The sequence below is a fragment of the Salvelinus namaycush genome, chromosome 27 (genome assembly GCF_016432855.1).
Source record: "Salvelinus namaycush isolate Seneca chromosome 27, SaNama_1.0, whole genome shotgun sequence".
Lineage (NCBI taxonomy): Eukaryota > Metazoa > Chordata > Actinopteri > Salmoniformes > Salmonidae > Salvelinus > Salvelinus namaycush.
The window spans coordinates 23,033,537-23,055,581 of record NC_052333.1 but is presented as its reverse complement, the minus strand read 5'-3'; the positions used below and the strand labels follow the sequence as shown (position 1 = coordinate 23,055,581).

Here is a 22,045-nt window from a genome sequence, read left to right as displayed (position 1 = left end):
GGGCTGTCCATATACTTTTGTATATATAGTGTATTTATATGCTTTATAATGCTTTTGAATGACACTTCCTGTTTTGGCGGAAAATAACGGGTTACCCGGGAGAAAAGTGATTTATTCTTCTCGGGATGGAACATTTGTAAAATACCAGGAAAATATTAAACCCTAGTCCATGTGATGTGACGGAAATCAGCAGCACTTCCCTAATTGATCTAACAGCCTGTGTGTGTGTGTGTGTGTGTGTGTGTGTGTGTGTGTGTGTGTGTGTTATTCTCCAGGGAGCCCAGAGAAGCACTCTCCGTCCTTTGTGGCTTGTCCTGTTTCTCTACTGCTAATCAAAAAATCTCTATACAGATCTCCTCTATGAGAGGCTCTCTGAGAAAAGAACCCAATGCCTTCCCTACTCCCTCCTGAGACTAAGATGGTAATCACGGTTCAGATGAACCCATCTCATTATGGCTACCCAGGCTTGGTGCTTGAGTATGAATACAGTGTTGATGATTAGGTGTTAAGGATCGGTTGCTCCAATTCCTTCTTTATAACAGATCAGATTGATTCATTCAGAAAGTCGATAAAAAGTATTTGGATTCTGCTCAACCCTGGCCTTTGGGTATGATCATTTTCCTGACTATTCTCAAGGTTCTAAAAGGTAGTTTAACACCATTCTCACAGAAAGGTCGCCAAATGTTCCCCTGTCACCTCCATGCCTTCTCCCTCTCGCCTCTGTGCTGAGAGGATCATAACTTAACACGACTACATAACTTAAAACTTCCTCACCTTCCTGCCACCCCATCTGTTGGGATCATGACAGTTACGTATCACAAACATTTCTCTTAAAAGCTTCACCCTCCCACTGCGGCGCTGCAGTCTGCCACACAGGAAAGTGGTGCATGGGTTGATGCAAATTAAATCAAAACAGTGAGACGTGATAAGGGGTACCTTGTGGCCAGAACTCCATTTGCAGCCAGAGAACCAGGATGAGTACACATTCCTTAAGTGCTCATCAAACCACTTCCTCCTCTTCCCCTCTGAACTTGGTCACCAGAGGGTTTTTAAGTTTGTAGTATTTTTTTGTTGAGTGTTTGTAACACTGACAAAGCACTAAATGCCCTTATAAGGGTTGTTTTAATAGAGCACTGTGCTTTATCATTTATTGACCAGTTCACAACAAAAGTCCACCGTTCAGTTAAGCTCATTGTCTTTCGACCCTGTATACCGTACCTTTCCTTCCCTGCTGAGCCTCTTTAGACCCGGGTGGGGCATTGATGTCTCCTGTCCCCTTGAAGTAGATGTATTTCTTCACAGTGATCAGGTTGGGAGCAAACTTCCACACATCCTCCCGGTCATCTATAATACATACCATCGAGTCTCCACATGGGAACAGATTCCTGAGGGGTAGAGATAAAGAGAGTGCGAGAGATTAGGGAGTGAGAGAGAGAGAGCACACGATCGAGAGAGCACACGATCGAGACAGAAGGAAAGAGTTAGATATAAGTTAAACTGGCAGTAACCGAGCAAAATGCTAGGCCCTCGCTCTACCATTACCCAGTCCTAGGCTACATCCCAAATGGTAGCCTATAACCTATGGGCCCTGGTCAAAAGTAATTTAAAGGGAATAGGCTGCCATTTGTGAAGGACTACCCCTCCAGGTTAGAAGTGAATTCTGGCTCTAACTCTTACCAATAATTATCTGAACATCATAACTATACAACCACAGTTTCTACCATTAGGACTTAGAGGATGGTGTTCTAAAAAGCTTCCTATAACAGGAGTCACTGATTAGAAGAAATGTTGCATGGCGATGGGCTATTCCCTCTGCTCATCTATAGCACAGTCATGCTAGAGCTGGATGGCTCAGTTTTATAGTGCTGTATTGTCTGTGGAGACAACAAAGTGACTTCAGATGACTTGACTGCTGCCAGGTTTTAATCAACACTAAGTTCTAGTGTTTCAAATCATTATAGGAATCCCCTCAGTTGAATTCTTCAGTGGTAGTGGCTGAGCGGAAATCAAATTCTCCCAATTCCACAGGAGATCTTCCTTGAGTGAATGCATTTTATCCAAAGTGTCAAAATTAAAGATACCTGTTATGTCCTTTTCCTATTGGAAAGAGTCTTCTTAAAATGTCCTAGCTGAAATCGCTATTAGTATGTGTGTCAAAGTGTGCTGCGTGAACTTCAAAGCGGTATGTGCTAGCAGCTCTGCCAGACAGAGAGCCAGGTCTGACCTCAGGTTCCCTGTCTTGGAGAAGGGGTCGATGCATTCGTCTCTGGACAGGATCCTGTGGGAAAACAGCTTCATCTCAGGGTCCAGGAAGCCTGCAGAGTCACAGACACACCACAAGAAGAGCATCTTAAAATGGACTCATATATATATATATAAATAAGAGAGAGACAGACAGAGAGAGCTTGGTTAGTGTGGCAGGGGGTTTGGTTCCGCACGCTGGGCCGCAGTAGAGAGCAGACTCGACTGCATTAAACATCCTATTTAAGAGAGCTCCGTGGAAAAGCAGGATGTATTCAGAAAAGTGAAGGTGCCGTTTTGCCAAACAGCCAAGTTCCATTACTCCCCGGCCATCTGGAGCTACACAGAGTAGCATTCCAACAACAAAGCTTTTGAGGCAATTTAGAGCCAAATCTCATGTTGTTTTGCTACACAAGTTCTTCAATTTAATCTCAAACGAAATGGCTTGGCATCGGTGTGGGTGTGTGTGTGTGTGGTGTGGAGGGTCTCTGTATACTCAGTGGGCTCATTAAAACATCAAGGGTTTGAGATGAGAACTAAATGCAGGCTGGGTCTTATCAGTTCCTCTTTAGAAGCTGTACAATAATACGTGTCTGGAGGAGCAACAAAGACTGGCTTTGATGGAGCATCTACATCCCCACTGCACAACAAACACCTCGCTACCTGGTTGCTATTAAACCACAGAGAAGAGAGAACACAGGTGGGCAGGCATCTACTAAAGCAAAACAACAACAAACCCATCTACCTGGAGAAACAGACAGATGCACAGTGACCTCTATGCTCCACAGTCTAATTACTACATTCATTATTCATTCGCTTCCAACGTTCAGCATAGACATGTATTATAGAATAACATCTAATTGATAGCGAAAGATTGTCTCCAAACTTTGACGGGCCAAAGTTCATCTCTATAACCCAAATGCAGAGAATTAGATTCATAAAAAGCTCAAACGTGCATTATAATTTACTGTGAAGTGAGATTGATCTGAGCCTAGCTGTTAGGAAAAACACTACAGTAGAGCCCTGTATTATCGCAGGACTCCAGAGTTACCCTCAGGACCCAACAGAGAAGTGTGCTGCACGGTCAGAATGGTCCATGCTGCGGGCGGTCAGAAAGACCAATTATTTCATAACGGTCGTTCCACCGTTTTAAATGCGCTGTGAATTGTTATAAAACCACGTATTACACAAATCCCTCTGTCATTCTGGCCGCTTGTGTCCCTCTCCTCGCCTCTAACTGGGGCTCGGTTACACAACCGGCTGGCGCGCCTGCTTCAAACAGTGGCGGCAAAAACAATTATCCGATGGGACTCAGTTTGTGATGAATTATGAAAGGAATTATGAAAGGAATTATCAGCTTGCAGTTCTCACTGGAAAGTCTGTGGTCATTTTCTAAAGGTAATGAAATAATGGCTAATATGATTGGGAACTTGTCAGCCTATCAATAACCTTCCCTTTCTCTTACTGACAGTTCGAGTTGAGATGAACTCGTTCCTCATTTTTTTATATTCTGTCTTGCAGTGACTTTTTGTCTGGGCTACTTCAAATGAGTTTGTTTACACTGGTGTTTTAATAAAATTACTTTATTCCAAACATGCAAATATCTTATGAAATCACGCATTTATTGCAAATTCTAAATGAATAAGACGGTAGATGTGTAATTTTGACATTGCAGGACTGTGGGCAGGAGCTGGATGAGATCTGGAGGGAGCAGGTGGGATGTATCAAAAAAAACCTGCGGAGGCAGGAGGGCATCGTACGAAATATCGCGGGAGCTTACGGGCACCAAAACATCTGTCCCACGCAAACCTCTACACTACAGTGTCCGACTTTCCCCCGCTGATTTTCGTCTACAGGTCGGCCAGTGGTGGAAAAAGTACCCAATAGTCATACTTGAGATTTTTTTTTTTTTATACCTTAATAGAAAATGACTCAAGTAAAAGTCACCCAGTAAAACACTATTTGAGTTAAAGTATTTAGTTTTAAATATACTTAAGTATCAAAAGTTTAAGTATAAATAATTTTAAATTCCTTATATTAAGCAAACCAGATGGCACAATTTTATTTAAGTATAGCCAGGGTCACACCAACATAATAGTCAAATGAAGCATTTGTGTTTAGTGAATCCGGCAGATCAGAGGTAGTAGGGATGACATGACCAAGGATGTTCTCTTGATAAGTGCGTAAATTTGATCATTTTCCTGTCCTGCAAGCCATTCAAAATGTAACGAGTACTTTTGGGTGTCAGGGAAAATGTATGGAGTAAAAAGTACATTATTTTCTTAAGGAATGTAGTGAAGTAAAAGTTGTCAAAAATAAAAATAGTAAAGTACAGACACCAAAAAAAACGTTTGTACTTTAAAGTTTTTTTAACTTAATAAGTACTTTAACCACTGCAGTCGGCTTTGTTAGGCTTACCGCTGGAACACACCCAAATACACAATTTACACACACAAAGAGAAGTCAGCTCAGACAGATCCAGCTCAGAAGCCCAGCTCATGAGCTCCATCAGCAGTAGATTTTAATTTAGAATGGAAAACGAATGCGTTAATGCAACAAATGTTAGTGCATCGAATCGTATCGCACTGATTCGTTCTTCTAATCAAACCAAATCTTTCCTGTATCTAGATAGATATCTAAATCGTCTTGAAACGGAAAGATGCACCTCCCTACTATATAGAGGATAGGGTGACATGTGACACGGCCCCAGAGAATCTGAGTACAGAATGAACCTGACACACAAACTGAAGGTAAATGCTCCCCTCTAGTGGCCAGTCCGACTTCAAAGCTCAGGATTTGACTCTACAATGCTGAGATCAATCATATTGAGACATGTCTGTTAGTCTTGTTAGGTGACTAACTTCTCAATCTGGGGAGTGTGTAAACAAACATTAAAATAAAAAAATTCTCACCTATAATGCAGACAGCATTCAGGCATTAAGTCTAGATCTATATTTCCGTAGTGATTTTACAGAGGATGTAGGCCCGGTGGGTTAACTGCCTTGCTCAGGGGCAGAACGACAGATTTTTACCTTGTCAGCTCAGGGATTTGATTCAAAGGGGTTTGGTTAAATACGGAAAACACATTTCAGTTGAATGCCCCCTCTCCTAGATGATTGTGTGTTTAAATTAATCTGGCATTTAGACTCTGTGCTCTCACACTTTTGGCATTTACGTGATGGTTGTTTTTTGCACTTTTGATACTTTTTGCATTACTTACTGTACATCTAATTATATAGTGATTCAACGTAGGCGTAATTATCAGAGAATGTTAAGTACCTGCTAGTGTTTGTGTGTGTAATTACCTGCGATGGTGTGTGCATAGAGGCGGCTTCCGAAGGTGAAGACATGCAGCTCGTAGAGCTTGGCGATCTTCTCCAGGAAGTCTTTGCAGTGCGGACGCAGTCGCGTGTGTAACATGGGCTCCCCCCGGCCCAGCTGGAAGTGGAAGATTCCCTGTGGAACAAGAGCAGAGGCATGGGCAGAACCATCAATGTTTTGTTCTAGCTACATAACCACCAGTGGATTATTATAGACTATTTAATACCAAACTCTCAGCAAAGCCTGGGACATAGAAACACCAAACAACCTATTTTTCATAGGCCAGAGAAAAGGATTTGAGATACACATACCTTATTGGACATGCGCTGGCAGTGATGCTCGGTGGTGTGGATCAGGGTCTGGTCCAGATCAACCATCAGAACCAGCTTCTTGTTCCTGTGGAGTCTCTGCTGGTCCTCTCTGCCCAGCTGCTCTGCTTGCTGTGTGGGGGACAAATCACACAGACCCGGCATTCATAAAAAGGGGGCCCACGGCGTCAACAAAACTGTCTCTATTAAATTGAAAGTTGCATTCCAACGACAGAGGTATTTCTACAAGGTCACATTATCGTCAGAGGAAACATCTTCTAGTGCCATGACACCCCCGAGCCTCACCTCAGAGCTGACCATCAACTCAGGGACACTGTGCACCATGGAAACATTTGCGGTGGAGATGAGAGCCTGCTGCCTCCCATTATTGGTCTGCATCCTGAGAGAGAAAGAGAATCCACTTAGCAACGCATCCTCAATGGATAAGAGGTAACCTACAACTAAGAGTTAAGCCCATTTGTTAAAATGTTTTGAATATGCCAATTGAAATTCTAGCATGGAATAAGTTTGTTTGTTTATGTGTGTGTACACTTACTGTGTGAGGTCCTGGCCACATTCAGCACACAGGCCTTTCATCACAATGGGATGGCTGCATTCTTCTACTCTTACAACCACAACACTGGAAGAGAAGAGGCACTTGAGACCGCAGCATAATGGTTTCCCCCTTAAAATCCTTAAGAGTTTATTGACGCACCCGTGGAATGTGGCCGAGCTACAGCGCTGTTGGTCAGACCAGGAGACGTATGTAGCGTCCGAACGGTTTGGCCTACTAACTAATATACCACTATGAAAAGATGACTCTCACCAACATGATGGTGTTCTCCGTTTTGCTCTACAACCCTCACAGGTCTCTTTATTTTTTATTTTTTTATGAATGGAGGTATGGAGGTAGTTTTGTGCCAACAAAGAAAAGGGGTTAAATATGTGTAGTCATAAAGGCCAAATTCAATATATATAGATAGATAGATAGATAGATAGATAGAAGGGATACCTACAGGGGTCCTACAATTCAAAATCAAATAGCTAAATGATCCATGATATGACCATATTTTTTTTAACCCCTTTTTCTCCCAAATTTTGTGATATCCAAATCGGTAGTTAGTCTTGTCCCATCGCTGAAACTCCCGTACGGACTGGTCGAGAGCCATGGTCGAGAGCCACGCGTCCCCCCGAAACACAACCCTGCCAAGATGCAGTGCTCGCTTAAGCCGGAAGCCAGCCACACCAATGTGTCGGAGGAAACACTGTACAGCTGGCGACCGAAGTCAGCGTGCATGAGCCCGGCCAGCCACAAGGAGTCGCAAGAGCGCAATGGGATAAGGACATCCCGGCTGGCCAAAACCCCCTTAACAACACTGGGTCAATATTGCACCGTCTTATGGGTCTCCCGGTCACAGCCGGCTGCGACACAGCCTGGGATTGAACCCGGGTCTGTAGTGATGCAGTGCCTTAGACCTCTGTGTCACTTGGGAGGCCGGTATGACCATCTTCAAACAATTCCATATGCCAGCTTAGTAACTCAGTAGAAAAGCAACGATTTTTATGGCCGGTTTCCCGGACAGAGTTTAATTTAAATCAGATTAACGATGTGCACATGGTGCTGACCTGAGGATGCCTCAAAAACCAGGGATGGGACAGTAATATATAAGCATTGTGTGAAATTGGAGCACGTCACCTAAACCAAACAATGGACGAGGTAAAAGAAAATGTTTACATTTCAGTGACTTTGAAAAAAAAAAAAAAAAAGGAAATTGTGTCAAACTACGCAATTATTGAGAACAAACAGCATGATACATCAACAGAAAACAAGAAAAAGAATGCCTGGACTACCATTTGTAATGAATTCGACTCAAATTAAAAAGTACACTACAACAACTTCAGGTAAGACACTGTATTTACTGTTGGCCCACTTTTACAAATCTGAGACAACACAGTGGGGCCTGAATGTATGTGTGACAGAAATGTAACAAACAATATCATACATAATTATTCATATAATTTCAATAACATCTTGTCTTCCTACGGTCCTATGGAAATACAAAAATCTACTTAAACAAGACAAATGCTGTTGCTCGTAGGGAGCATTTCAAGACTGGTGGCGGACCGCTGGTAAGACAGGGGAGGTAGGTAGCCTAGTGGTTAGTGTTGGGCCAGTAACCGAACGGTTGCTGGATCGAATCCCCGAGCTGACAAGGTAAAAATCCACTGTTCCCCCGGTAGGCCGTCATTGTAAATAATAATTTGTTCTTAACTGACTTGCCTAGTTAAATAAAGGTTCAAATTTTAAAAAAGAAGACCAAAGACAGATGAGCTGGGGGACTTGTTGACCGGGATCATTGTTAGTCAGCAACCCCTTGAAGGTATCCTCGATGACGACCATTTGGACAGATGGGGTACTGTTCCAATCCTCATTTGGTAAGACACATTCATTCAACATGTGCCATCCAGGCACTGCAGGGAATATGTAATGTCAGTCATCTCTTGCACTCCCATAATAAAAATGTAACAAACTCAACTCTTTAATAAATGATGTTCTCTAATGCAGCAATGTAATCATTTTATTGAGGAAGAATCACCATAGCTTGGAGGGGATAAGACAGGATGAAGTTCAGCCCGCTACGTCTGCAGCAGCCAGAAGGGCAGATTGTCCTCCGGCCCGGTTAGTGACAAAGAAGCTGAGCATGCATGAGAAACTGGCCTTGGAATTTCATGAGCGCAACCTAAATGTATTTAAAGGAGCATGATATGAAGATGCAAATCCCTCATGTTGAGTTGGCTATGAAGGAGGAGAGAAACATGAAGCAGCAGCAGTACCAATGTTCTTCTCAAACCAGCACCAGTTTGGGGTCCCAATATTTCCATTTGTGAATTAAAAACCATGCTGTTTGAGTTAATTGTGAATGCAGCATCTTCTTGTTTGAAAGCGTAATGTGTTTCTGAGACTGGAAATGACTCTTCCATACACCAAACACCTCTGGTGCAGATATTAGCTTGGTTGTACCGTTGTTGCTCAGGTCCTATTGCATGACGATAGGGGGTGAGCAAGAAGTTGATCTGTGCATACCCACTGTCGTCAAGTATGATTCCACTAGGTTGTCCTCTTTCAAGCTGAGCATACAATGAGGCGTTTTGGAAAATCCTTGAGTCATGAGTTCAATGTGCAACAATGTTGGAGAACTGCGAACACCATGTACATTTATTGAGAACCAGTTTTTACGATTCCTGTACTCCACAGCATCTGCTGTAGAGGGACACTTGATGGGAATATGACATTCATCTATACAGCCAATGACTCCAGGGAAGTTCCCATATTCATAGAACTCTACCTGGTAGTTGGCTTGGGCAGCAGCATCAGGGAACTTTATGTAATTGTCTTTCAGTTCACATATAGCATTGCAAACTTTGTGGACTATGTTGCATACAGTCAGTTCACTTACACCGCACAAATCTCCTGTTTCACAATGGAAGGTTCCAGATTCCAAAACCTCAAGGTGAATAGTACTTGTAGGGAAGTGCCTTCCCCTAAGAGAGTTAGATGAAAGTCTTGGCTCAAGCAAACAAATGTCAGCTGCATTAGCTTTGTATATACGGAAACGGTCACCGAAATGGATTTGATCTAAACCATTCAGTGAGTTGATCCTGTCTATAACCGCCCTTCTGTCTGGCCTTGGTAGTGCTCTTTGATCGTCATTGAAATAGTCCAGGTAATCCATTCTCCTCCATTGCCAAGGTCAACCTGGGGGCCAACATCCATTAATCTGAAGTTAAACCTGCCCCTGGACATATTTAAATTCAGCTTAAATCTAGATAATAACTAATTGTCCTTCTAGAAATCAGACTTTAAATCTAGACAAGGTCAAATCTGAGACTATTTTAAACCATATCTAAGAAATGCAATTTCAGATAGTCCAGGTTGATACTGCCCCTTAAAAAAATGTTAAAGGGGTTTAAACAGGGGTTTAAAAATGTTTTTTTTGCTTTGTAATTTCCAAAAATGTCCATAAAATATGTCACTAATAGTGGAATGATAGTGTTTCAGAGTATTACTTAGCCACAAGTGTTGTGATATTCGCCAAACTGGGAAAGCTGTTTAGACTTTTTCGGCTGTGTTTTCTAATGAAATAACTAATTTCCTGGTTGAGAAAAATCTACACTTTTCGGTCAATTTGATCATTGTACCATCTAAACAAAAAATTATAGTTTTTACAGCCGTTTGAAGCTGGTGGACCAAAACCTCTTGAATCATAGATGGTACAACGATCCCTTACACTATTCAGTGCTTATTTTTTTACAAACTGAAATTGAGCTAACAGTGTACAATGTTAGCAACCAAGAAATGACAGAAATTCCACTAGATAACACAGCCAAAGTCAGAACAGCTTTCCCAGTTTGACAACAGATGCTGCTCCATCAGGAGAAATCAATAGGCGAATATCCCAGCCAATCACAACACTGGTGGGTAAATAACTGTGAAACACTATCATTACACTATTTGCACACACACTTGCTAGCTTAACATAAGGAATTTGAAATGATTTATACTTTTACGTTAGATACTTAAGTATATTTAAAACCAAACTTTTAATCAAGCAGTATTTTACTGGGTGACTATTACTTGAGTCATTTTCTATTTGTTACACAAATTCATAACACCAAAATGTTTTCTGAGGCTCAAGCGGAACAAAGTATTCTAAGTTCTTCTTCCCCAAAAAAGTGCTCGAGCGTGCAAATTCGACATTTTCGATACCATGTGGATGATGTCATGTACGTAGTACTACAATATTGGGCCAGTTCGTTTTGCATGGCCCGGTGCCCCTTGTGGGTGGAGATTTCACTTACGGACCAATGGAATGGTCTAAAATAAACAAACTCGGCTCACCAGGGCACCGGGCCATGCAAAACGAACACGTTAATGTACATGATCCATCCAGCTGTTGTAGAGATCGGCGCTCCAGCACACGCACTGGGTTAGCATAGCTAGCTAGCGTTACCATTTATTAGCTAGGCTAATTAGCTATGCTACTACGAATCTGGTCTATAAGTAACAACATTAGCTAACGAACATAGTATATGCAGCACACTATAAAAAATTGCTGACATAGGCAACAGTCTATATAGCTAACGTTAGTTAGCTTGCAGACTCACCCAGGCGATATGACTTGTCCAAGTTGACAGCATAGCTCTTTCACCACTCCAGCTCGGTCCGATTTCAGCTTCTTCTCTGACAGCCGATTGGGCTGTTCTGGCGGATGGGACCCGGCCTCTTTCTCCGGTGGGATGGGAGCACATAACGCCAACACCGAGTCCACATTGACGAGGGAACCGGGTTTGACTTTCCATTCCAGCAGCCGCATAGGACGCGCTGCTATTGGGCAGCGGATCTCCGCCACTTGCGCCATGGGGCCCTGTGCTGCCCCGCCACCGCCGGAATCTGCGGGCTCCTCCATCAGTTTCGCGCTTCAAATCCCTTTAAACTCTGGGCACAGGTCAAGCAAAGATATATATCAGAGTCGCGGGGAATTCGGTTTATCATAAATTATTGAAACTGAGCTAAGAAACAAAAACAAACGTACCACTAATGTTTGAAACACAACGATGCAAGAACACAGACCGATAGTTTAGCTTCTTTCGCTCTTCCCGCCCGTAAACAGGAAACACAAGACTGAAGCGGCGACGACAGTCAGAGAGCTTCCGGTGGCTCTGATGACAGAGGTCCTTTCTACGTTCACTGAGTTCCACAGAACATCAATTTAAGTCCATTTAAATACTTTGATCAATGGAAGCAACAGCTAGCTTCCATTTGTGTTTGAATAGATGTGTCAGTTTGAGAGTCATACACAGCATGTCAAAGAGAAGTTGAAGTTGGGATGATCATGTAAACAAAATGCAAAAAAAATCCAATGGAAGATGCAACATCATGCTGTTTTTCTTTTCCACTCACACATTGTTTTCTAAGCCTTTAAAGCTCTGGGGACATCCCTTGATGGGCTCTACCTGATATGATGTAAGATGATGTAATATATAAATCATGCATCTACTCCTGGTGACAACTAGTAGAGTTGCTACCACTGATCTAAAGCCACACGAGGGCCTGGTCCCAGTAATTCGCACATTGGTGTTAATGTAAACAGTTATCTATAATACATATTATTCAGGCTATGCCCGTGATATGACGGCTGAGATGCTGGGAAAGAGGATCCCACATGTATGTGCCTGTTTTATATATGTTTAATAATCTCAAAATGATAGTCAAGACGCAGTCAGTAGTATTTTATCGTTATCATTTAAAACAACAGTGTTTTAATTCCACAGACCATACTCTACTACCGTAAACCTGACTTTAAACAAGTTTGTACAGAGACGGCACACTTGAATCGTTTCCGTTACATGTTATGTTAGCCTCATTAATTAATTATTTACAACGTCCATTCCTGATTCACCCATACACATACATGCATTATTCTGTACATTTGTAATTTCAATGAAAAAAAACAATGACTTGGGTTGATTAATTGACGATACCTGAAGAGGATATCGAGTCGTCATGATTCTTTTCACTAGAGAAGCTTTGGTCACATCGAGTCGGACCATTTGTCACGTGATCAATTTCGTGCACCTTCTGCCAGTCAAATCATTTGTAAGCAGTTCAGGAAATCAAGAATGATCTGAAACAGGAGGTGACAGGTACAAGGTTACATTAGAATGGTGACTACACAGTTTTAACGCCATATTAGTGAGAAGAGATCACAGTATAGGTTGAACATGGCAGGGGAGACCTTCAAAGCAGTGAGTTGAGCTGTTTGTTATATGTCTTCTTTGCCTGCTAGGCTAGCTAGCTAGCTCAAAAGTAATAACTATATGTATGTGTGCGCGCTTTGTATGTTAATAACTTTTGCATATTATACATGTTTATTTACAGATCACACTAGCAAGAGTTCTCATTCCATGAACTACTCTCTCTGACTCACAGGAAATGAGCGTGGAGACGCAACGTTAAAGTCCCCTGATGCAATGTATAACCGCCATACTAAAATCAGAGCTCGATGTACAATCTCGCTAAAAGACATCGTGTGATGTGCCCTAATTTTGAGATTGTGGTTTACCCTCCATTATTTATAAGTTGTCACGTGTTTTGTTCCATGCCATGGAAAGTGTGTGTGTGTGGCTCTCTCATTATGCAGGATTAGGTGGCTGCCTATGGTGGCAGATTGACGAGGGCAGCATTTTCTGAGCTATACTGACCAAGACGCATCTCCAACAAGACCTAAAACCTCACATAATTCTGCCCCAAAACAATGTCAATTTCTCTCAACCAGTGGCATATGAGATTTTTTAGATGAGCGCTGATGCTGCCCTGTGATAGGTGCCCACTTTGTCAAAGTCAGGGATGCAAAATATGTACCTTGTCCATTCCCAGCGTGCCTCTCCAGGGTGCTGTTGGAGAGAAGAAGCACTCTACCAACATTCCTTAAAAAAAAAAAGATCTAACACAAATCATGTAGCAGATATAGCATATGGTAAAAAGAGTGTGGCCTTTAATGTAGCCTACAGGGTGCAGGAAAAAAAAATGTATGACAATGTAATGAGAAACTTTTAACATCATACAGGTTTCTCTGATCAAATAGCCTAACCTAAACGGTGCCTGATCAAATTAAAAAGAAATGTGCTGACACGTTAACATATCCTAAAAACAGGTCAAATGGACAATCGGGCTACTCACAACTGCTGTCCAGGAGTTTCATCCCGTGGGCTAAATGGTCATGATCAGTGGTTTCAAGTTTGTGTCCGTACATTTTTTACGAGCTGATCATAGCGGAAAAAAGGGTCGGCGGCAATTATTTTTTTGTATCGCCTAGAGCAGCAGAATGGCCAGAACCGGCCCTGGTGTGTGTGTGCATGTGGTCAGAGAACTGACATAGAGCCTCTATTTATAAATCTATTAGTCTGGAAACGGTTTGTCCTGTGAGAGACGGCTAAGAACAACAACAGTGTGTTCTAGCCTATGGAGAGTGACATTGATGCAGTCCCCACCACCAGTCTACATGTTGTTCAACGGAAAGAAATGTAACATGATTTTTTTTGTTTTTCTCTAGTTTTCTAGGAATGAAGGTCTTTCTCAGCAAGTCTACTGTAACTGGCAAAAACAATGGATTAGTTTAAAGTTGATGCTTCAAAGTGACAATGATTGTGGTGGTGTGTTTGTCTTTCTGTAGTTAAGGTTGTGTCATTTGGCCCTGCTGGGAAGATGTCCCTGTCCACAGCTGCAACTGTACAGGTCCTTCAGCTCACAAAGGTACTAAACTAACTAGAATGACCCATCTCCTGTTTCTATAGCGCGAGTCAGCTTGATGTACAAGTACACCCCCTGGACAGGACACCGAATTATACATGCTGTTACTTAAATACTAACCTTCTAGAAAGCAACTGCAAGATGGGTGAAGACATGGGCATTTCAGCAATACAGTGTGTGCTGTGCACATTTCTTTCCGTCAGGCCAAGGAAGAGTCAAGGGTTGTTCTGGAAGATGTTTTTGGGTGTGGCGGTGGGTGTTCCCGTGGTGGTGGGAGTCCAGTACGCCCTTGCGGAACCTAGAGAGAGACGGAAGATGAAGATCTTGGTGAAGGGAGTCGGTCGCTTCTGTAGGTGGGTCCCATCATAACAGTAATATCACCATCCTTTTTGTATGTGATCAAATGTTTTGAATAATTTCCTTTTGGAGTTACTCTCAAACCATGTCTCTGTCTTTACAGGTCAATATATGTAGGACTCTATATCTCAGTAGATTATTGGTGGACCTCCAATGTGATGTTACGTGGCATGGACAAGGTAAGTTTGACAGAAATATTGGGTGCGGTCCTCTGCCCAGGCATCGCTGAAGCATTCCAGATATTACAACGGCTAGATACGTAAAATACCTATCAGCTAACCACATATGTTATAGCAATCTGGTGCCTGACAGCACAGTCGAAGACGTGGCACGGAACCATTGGTTGACGCATGCAACGTCTGAGCAGGGCAACGGGACCATTATGAATTGTGACAGGTCTATCTGTCTGTAAACAGTGGCGTGAGTGTGCAACGATCTCAGTAGTTCAGTCAGGAGACTCACGTCATCTTCCCCTCCCTGTTTTGCCAGAGCAGCCCATCGTTTGTGGCAGGGATGTCATTGTGCCATCAGAGGGCAGCAGACGGCATGGTGGAGGGAGCGGTGCAGAACGGAGGGATATACGTTAAACTGGGACAGGGCCTGTGTGCTTTCAACCACCTGTTGCCTCCTGAGTACGTCAAGACACTGCAGGTCCTGGAGGATAAGGCTCTCAACAGGAGATACAAGGAGGTGAGACCTGCAGTACTTTGTCTTGTCAAACATTGAAGAACAGTTAATGCTCGGCATCTGACCGTAAGGTGCTACAGAGGGTAGTGCTTAAGGCCCAGTACATCACTGGGACCAAGCTTCCTGCCATCCAGGACCTATATACTAGGCGGTGTCAGAGGAAAGCCCCAATAATTGTCAGACTCATGTCACCCAAGTCATAGACTGTGTTCTCTCTGCTACCGCATGGCAAGCGGTACCGGAGGGCCAAGTCTAGGGCTAAAAGGCTCCTTAACAGCTTCTACCACTCAAGCCATAAGACTGCTGAACAATTAATAAAATGGCCACCTGTACAATTTACACCACCCTCCATTTGTTTTTTTACACTGCTACTACTCACTGTTTATTATCTATGCATAGTCACTTCACCCCTACCTACATGTACAAATGACTGACTAACCTGTACCACCGCACATTTACTCGGTACCGATACCCCCTGTATATAGCCTCATTGTTACTTATTATTTTGGACTTAACTATTTCTTGAACTGCACTGTTGGTTAAGGGCTTGTAAGTAAGCATTTCACGATAAGGTTGTATTCAGTGCATGTGACAAATATTTTGATTTGATGAAGCAATACGATACAAGAGGCTGTAGTGAAAGTGATAGAGCCATGCTTGTAGTTTTGTCACAGCTTTCAATGCCTCTTCACCATTCATAATGTGAGGCTAGAACAAGCCATTTTATAATGAAAAGTGTTGAGGAACATTCTTCCATTTAAGTTATCTGGTATGTTCTACCAGGTAGATGCTCTGTTCATAGAGGACTTCAATACGACTCCAGACAAAATGTTTAAGAAGTTTGACTATGAGCCCATCGCAGCAGCCAGTCTGGCCCAGGTCCACAAGGCAGAGCTGCAGGACGGGACTCCTGTCGCTGTCAAAGTGGGTTCAGGTTAACTATACTACACATTCAGCCACTGAATTAAAAGTATACTGTGTATGATTTACACTATTAAATAGGGGTCACATCACCTTGTTAAACCAAACTACACTTTGGTTAAACCAGGCCAGGTGTATCTCTCCTGATTCTGAATAGTAACCACTCTTCTCCAGGTGCAGTACATAGACCTCAGGGATCGGTTTGATGGTGACATCAGGACTCTGGCGATCCTACTGGACGTTATAAAGTTCATGCACCCCAGCTTCGGCTTCAGATGGGTCCTCAAGGTAAGGGCTCAAACTTGTCTGACAACTTGGTCAAAAACGGTGTTTTATTTTATAGGACATTTATCAGATAATACCTGCAGAGCATGATTAGATACAGCCCTAGACGTGGTCCCCTAAACTAACCTAATGTTGGCATTCTCTGACGATTTTAGGACTTGAAGGGGACATTAGCTCAGGAGCTGGACTTTGAGAATGAGGCCAGGAACTCTGAGAGATGTGCAGAGGAACTGAAACACTTCAAATTTGTCATCGTGCCAAAGGTGTACTGGGACCAAACCAGCAAGGTGAGAGACCGAACTATTCACTGCTGTATATCACGATAGCTGCAATCAGGCAGCCCCCCCCAAAAAATTGTCTCTCTTGACCAATCACATCGGATCTTTTTCTGAGCTGATCTGATTGGTAAAAAGACCAATTCCTGAAGGAAATAAATATCAGTATTGGGCTGCCTGTCTAAACGCAGCCTTTTGATACCTTTTTGACCACTTTTGTATTATTGTACTGTAATAAACAAACAATTTTTCCTTTAGAGAGTGTTGACTGCAGAGTTCTGTGAAGGCTGCAAAATCAACAATTTGGAAGAAATCAAAAGACAAGGACTTAGTTTGAGAGATGTAAGTGCCTATTGTGACACAATAACCTTTGATCATTAGTACTCAGATGAATGTATAAACAGTTTTCTCTGGCTTTTCAGACTGCTGACAAGCTGATCCGTACGTTTGCAGAGCAGATATTTTACACTGGCTTCATCCACGCTGACCCTCACCCTGGCAATGGTAGGGTTCAGTGTCTACTGAACTCTTAACATGCTAATTTATTGATTTGTGTAACTTGTACCAGGGCAGTTTACAAGATGTTTTTCTGAGAACTGGGTCACGTTGATAATAAATAACTACAGTACAACAATATTTGCTTAAAATGACTTGGTGACCTTGAATGCATGTTATCTGTACCATGTCACAGTGCTTGTGAGAAGAGGTCCAGACAAGAAGGCAGAGCTAGTACTGTTGGATCACGGCCTGTATGAATACCTCAGTGAAATGTAAGGTTCATAATATGCCATTTAGCAAACACTTTTATCCAAAGTAACTCACCGTAGTGTGGATACATTTTAGATCCTGCATGTTTTAATGGTACAACTTGTATGTTTTACTATCAACTCTAACCTTTGGCTCTGTAGTGACAGGGTAGCTCTGTGTAAACTGTGGAGGTCCATAGTCCTGAGAGACGATGCTGCCATGAAGAGGTACTCCAACAGCCTGGGGGTCAAAGGTGAGAGGACAACTGTCATTTAGGCTTAATAAAGTTTCATTTTATTTCAAACGGATTCCTTCATTTAAACAGAAGTCAAATGCCTTGAACAAATCCAGTCTCACAACAAAGACCTGCTTACAATATCCTGTATCCTATCAGACTACTTCATCTTCTCTGAGATGCTGCTGCAACGGCCAATCAACATGCGGGAATTGGGCCTGTCCAACATCCTGAGTCGTGAAGAGACAACCTATATGAGGAACATGGCTGTCAATCACTTTGACAACATCATGGTTGTGCTCAAGTCCATGCCACGCCCCATGCTGCTGGTGTTCAGGAACATCAACACGGTCCGCAGCATCAACATCACACTGGGAGCTCCTGTAGACCGATACTGTGTCATGGCTAAGAGGTTAGTAGCAGCAACATCACACTGGGAGCTCCTGTAGACCGATACTGTGTCATGGCTAAGAGGTTAGTAGCAGCAACATCACACTGGGAGCTCCTGTAGACCGATACTGTGTCATGGCTAAGAGGTTAGTAGCAGCAACATCAGGCTGGGGGCTCCTGTAGACCGATACTGTGTCATGGCTAAGAGGTTAGTAGCAGCAACATCAGGCTGGGGGCTCCGGGTAGACCGATACTGTGTCATGGCTAAGAGGTTAGTAGTAGCAACATCAGGCTGGGGGCTCCGGGTAGACCAATACTGTGTCATGGCTAAGAGGTTAGTAGCAGCAACATCAGGCTGGGGGCTCCGGGTAGACCAATACTGTGTCATGGCTAAGAGGTTAGTAGCAGCAACATCAGGCTGGGGGCTCTGGGTAGACCAATACTGTGTCATGGGTAAGAGGTTAGTAGCAGCAACATCAGGCTGGGGGCTCCGGGTAGACCGATACTGTGTCATGGCTAAGAGGTTAGTAGCAGCAACATCACACTGGGAGCTCCTGTAGACCGATACTGTGTCATGGCTAAGAGGTTAGTAGCAGCAACATCACACTGGGAGCTCCTGTAGACCGATACTGTGTCATGGCTAAGAGGTTAGTAGCAGCAACATCAGGCTGGGGGCTCCGGGTAGACCGATACTGTGTAATGGCTAAGAGGTTAGTAGTAGCAACATCAGGCTGGGGGCTCCGGGTAGACCAATACTGTGTCATGGGTAAGAGGTTAGTAGCAGCAACATCAGGCTGGGGGCTCCGGGTAGACCGATACTGTGTCATGGCTAAGAGGTTAGTAGTAGCAACATCAGGCTGGGGGCTCCGGGTAGACCAATACTGTGTCATGGGTAAGAGGTTAGTAGCAGCAACATCAGGCTGGGGGCTCCGGGTAGACCGATACTGTGTCATGGCTAAGAGGTTAGTAGCAGCAACATCAGGCTGGGGGCTCCGGGTAGACCGATACTGTGTCATGGCTAAGAGGTTAGTAGCAGCAACATCAGGCTGGGGGCTCCGGGTAGACCAATACTGTGTCATGGCTAAGAGGTTAGTAGCAGCAACATCAGGCTGGGGGCTCCGGGTAGACCAATACTGTGTCATGGCTAAGAGGTTAGTAGCAGCAACATCAGGCTGGGGGCTCCGGCTAGACCGATACTGTGTCATGGCTAAGAGGTTAGTAGCAGCAGGCTGGGGGCTCCGGAGGACAGATACTGTGTCATGGCTAAGAGGTGAACAGACGAGTGTTTCACATAGCAGCAGTTGTAGATACTTACTAACCTGTTCTGTCTCCAGCGCTGTGCAATGTTGGGGGCGGCTCCAGGCAGAGAGGCCGGGTGTCCTTCCAAGGTTCAGGGTGTTGCGATGGGTGCGGGCCACCTGGGAGAGCCTCAAGTTCGAGTGTGCCCTGAGGTAACGAATTATCCTTACACACTATACACAGTAACCACGTTTCCATCCAGTTTTATGCAATTAAAGTCATACAGTATAAAAAATTAAATAAATTACGACAGCTGTGATTGGAATTGGACGCTTCGGTGCAATTTTATAAATGCCGACAGATAATTTGTTCGTTCGAAGTGGTGGGATCTTTGTCGATAACATTTATTATGCGAGAAATGGCAGTGGAATAACTTTTATGCGAAAATACTGATAACCATATCGAAGTAAACTTGTGAGTCACGCGATATGGTGTGTGTGGTCTACCCACTACGACTCGGGAAAGCATGACGTTTATTAGGCTACAGATTAAATAATTTCTGACCTTCACAGGGTGGGTAAAGCACACGGTAATCTTAATGCTTGATGCTCCTTTCCAATGCATATCGAGGGTCCTTTTCTGGTGACATGATCGATGCGTGACTGCCGTTTGACAAATGCAAAAATTCTCCATAAATCTCATGTAGACTAGCCTAACCACTATCTGCTAGCTGTTGGCTAGAGCGCTAGTGTCAAGACCAGTGTAGGAACATTTGCTATTTAAACACCATTTGTGACAACTATCAGTTGACAATGCGATGGAAACACATTGAACTTGAGATTTTTTTATTCGGTACATGAAAACTGAAGTGGAAAAAGTACATTGTGTGCAATACATCACATACTGAAAAGGTATCAGCAACTAGTCCGTTTGGAAACACCACCGGTAGGAAACCGCATTTTCTTTATGCGGATTATTGAATATTTGCATAAATCTGTTGCCAATTTTATGGAAACCTAGCTAGTGGCCAGTTTCGGGACACCCATCTAGTACCAGGTCTGATCCTCCCACCGTACCTGCCTCCAGATCACCATGTATTCTTTGGGGTATGGAAACGTTTCATAATTGGTATCAAGGGACTTTCCCTACACCACCAACAGCCTGTACTGTTAACACCAGGCATGATGAGGTTATTGTGTCATGCCGCTTACTGCCGTTAGCATAATGCAACAGAGATTCGTCAGACCAGGCAATTGTCCAGTGTTGGTGATCATGTGCCCACTGGAGCCGCCGCTTGTTTTTAGCTGATAGGCATCAAACCCGGTGTGGGAGTCTGCTGCAATAGCCCATCCTTTACAAGGACCAACGATTTGTGTGTTCCGAGATGCTGTTCTGCACACCACTGTTGTACCTCGCCATTATTTGCCCGTTTTGTGGCCCATCTGTTTGAAACTGTCATGTGTGCAGAGCCCAGGAGGCCGACCATGTCGGAAGATACTGGAACCAACGATCAAACCACGCTCAGTCGCATAAGTCACTTGTTTTGTCCATTCTAATGTTCAAACAGTAACTGGATGCCTGCATTATATACCAAGCCATGACCACATGACTGTCTGTAGGCGCTAACCATTTCTGGGAAAGGGGTGGTGTACCTAAATAAACTGGCCAGTGTATAGCAGTAGACCCGGCTGGGTAGGTCTTGCTACAAACATTCCCCAAAATACATACAATTTGGCATTTTTAGTTCCTACAAAATTGCCTAAATTTCTTACCGTTAACTTCAATCTTTGTATCTTCCCAGGTCTGAGATGGCGATGATGACTCTGACACGATCCCTGTTGTCTTTGTTGTCTTACTTTAACCTCATATCGCTGGACGAGGAAGTTTACCAATACCTGAAGTAGAGGCCGACAACACAAACCTCAGCTGCATACCTGATACTAGTGACTCCTGTTTCAAGCTCAAGAAATGCAACCCGTTTGACAGGACATGATAGTTGTCAAATGGATAGATGTGCTTCCAAAATGGTGCTATGCATTTCCAACATCTACAGTACATACCAAATCTGCAGATTTATGATGTAAAATTGTCTTAATCAGTCAGGACAGAAAAAGTAGTAAACACAGCTCCAAGCCAAGGACTTCATTCACCAGCAGTCATGGCATTGAGGCGCACTGTCTGTGCTGCCAAGGAATATGTGAACTGACATGACATTAACGCTATTTTATTAAACACAGAGCCATTTAATGTTTTTTTTTATTTGACCTTTCTTTCACGGGTTGAATTTGATGGCAGTATGTGGAGGTAAACAGCCTGAAAGTGATTCCTTTGAGGTAAGATTCTTGCTGTGACCAGTCAAGATTCAAATCAGATTGCTCTGTCATTAAGTCTTATTAATAGCACATGTTTAGGCACTGAGCACATTCAGGCCTTTTAACCCTCCTGTTGTGTTCGTTTCATGTTAATTGTGTTCCCGGTCCAAAATGACCACCCCATTAAAAATCCATGAAGTTGAGCTATTTATGGCCTGTAGGCCTCATTGAACTGAGCAAAAAAAAAGCATTATGTATGGATTATTTTGACTATAACATACTCGGATGAAACTGCTGTTTAACAAGGACTCTCTTCACCAGTGTCATGATCAAGAGCCTCAGTATATAATTTGGTCATTGTGCTGCCACAATGAAGTGTGAGCAAGGCCTCAAAAGCTTCATATACCAGAACGGCG

At 43.3% G+C, this 22,045-nt stretch overlaps 2 protein-coding genes across 4 annotated transcripts in view; one reads left to right on the top strand and one right to left on the bottom strand.

Moving 5' to 3' along the window:
• Window positions 1-11,918, bottom strand: part of LOC120022489 (RNA polymerase II subunit A C-terminal domain phosphatase-like) — a 119,720-nt gene extending 107,802 nt beyond the window's left edge. Inside the window, exons 1-8 of one of the 3 annotated variants that reach the window (XM_038966415.1) lie at window positions 11,465-11,917; window positions 11,037-11,367; window positions 6,427-6,510; window positions 6,177-6,270; window positions 5,874-6,002; window positions 5,547-5,697; window positions 2,225-2,315; window positions 1,219-1,385 (exon numbers count right to left, since the gene is read on the bottom strand). In XM_038966415.1, the coding sequence (XP_038822343.1) occupies window positions 1,219-1,385; window positions 2,225-2,315; window positions 5,547-5,697; window positions 5,874-6,002; window positions 6,177-6,270; window positions 6,427-6,510; window positions 11,037-11,338 (1,018 nt within the window). In that variant the 5' untranslated portion in view covers window positions 11,339-11,367; window positions 11,465-11,917. Of the gene's footprint in view, window positions 1-1,218; window positions 1,386-2,224; window positions 2,316-5,546; window positions 5,698-5,873; window positions 6,003-6,176; window positions 6,271-6,426; window positions 6,511-11,036 lie in introns of all 3 variants that reach the window. The other 2 variants (XM_038966416.1, XM_038966414.1) reach the window with 2 other exon arrangements.
• Window positions 11,919-12,514: 596 nt separating this feature from the next.
• On the top strand, window positions 12,515-21,832 carry LOC120022822 (uncharacterized aarF domain-containing protein kinase 5-like). The gene is made up of 15 exons (XM_038966826.1): window positions 12,515-12,677; window positions 14,105-14,184; window positions 14,385-14,534; window positions 14,642-14,717; window positions 15,028-15,228; window positions 16,009-16,149; window positions 16,321-16,434; window positions 16,587-16,718; window positions 16,965-17,048; window positions 17,129-17,210; window positions 17,398-17,476; window positions 17,615-17,706; window positions 17,848-18,100; window positions 19,413-19,529; window positions 21,119-21,832. Exons 1-15 carry the CDS (start codon window positions 12,654-12,656, stop codon window positions 21,219-21,221), a joined length of 1,728 nt encoding a protein of 575 aa, XP_038822754.1. The 5' UTR covers window positions 12,515-12,653; the 3' UTR covers window positions 21,222-21,832.
• The last annotated feature ends 213 nt before the right edge of the window (window positions 21,833-22,045 follow it).

Excerpts from the sequence above, each read along its gene's own strand:
- LOC120022822 (XM_038966826.1), top strand. The coding sequence starts at position 12,654 with ATGGCAGGGGAGACCTTCAAAGCA. Across the intron at positions 15,229-16,008 it reads TCAACAGGAGATACAAGGAG|GTAGATGCTCTGTTCATAGA; the intron begins GTGAGACCTGCA and ends ATGTTCTACCAG. Across the intron at positions 16,435-16,586 it reads GCTTCAGATGGGTCCTCAAG|GACTTGAAGGGGACATTAGC; the intron begins GTAAGGGCTCAA and ends TGACGATTTTAG.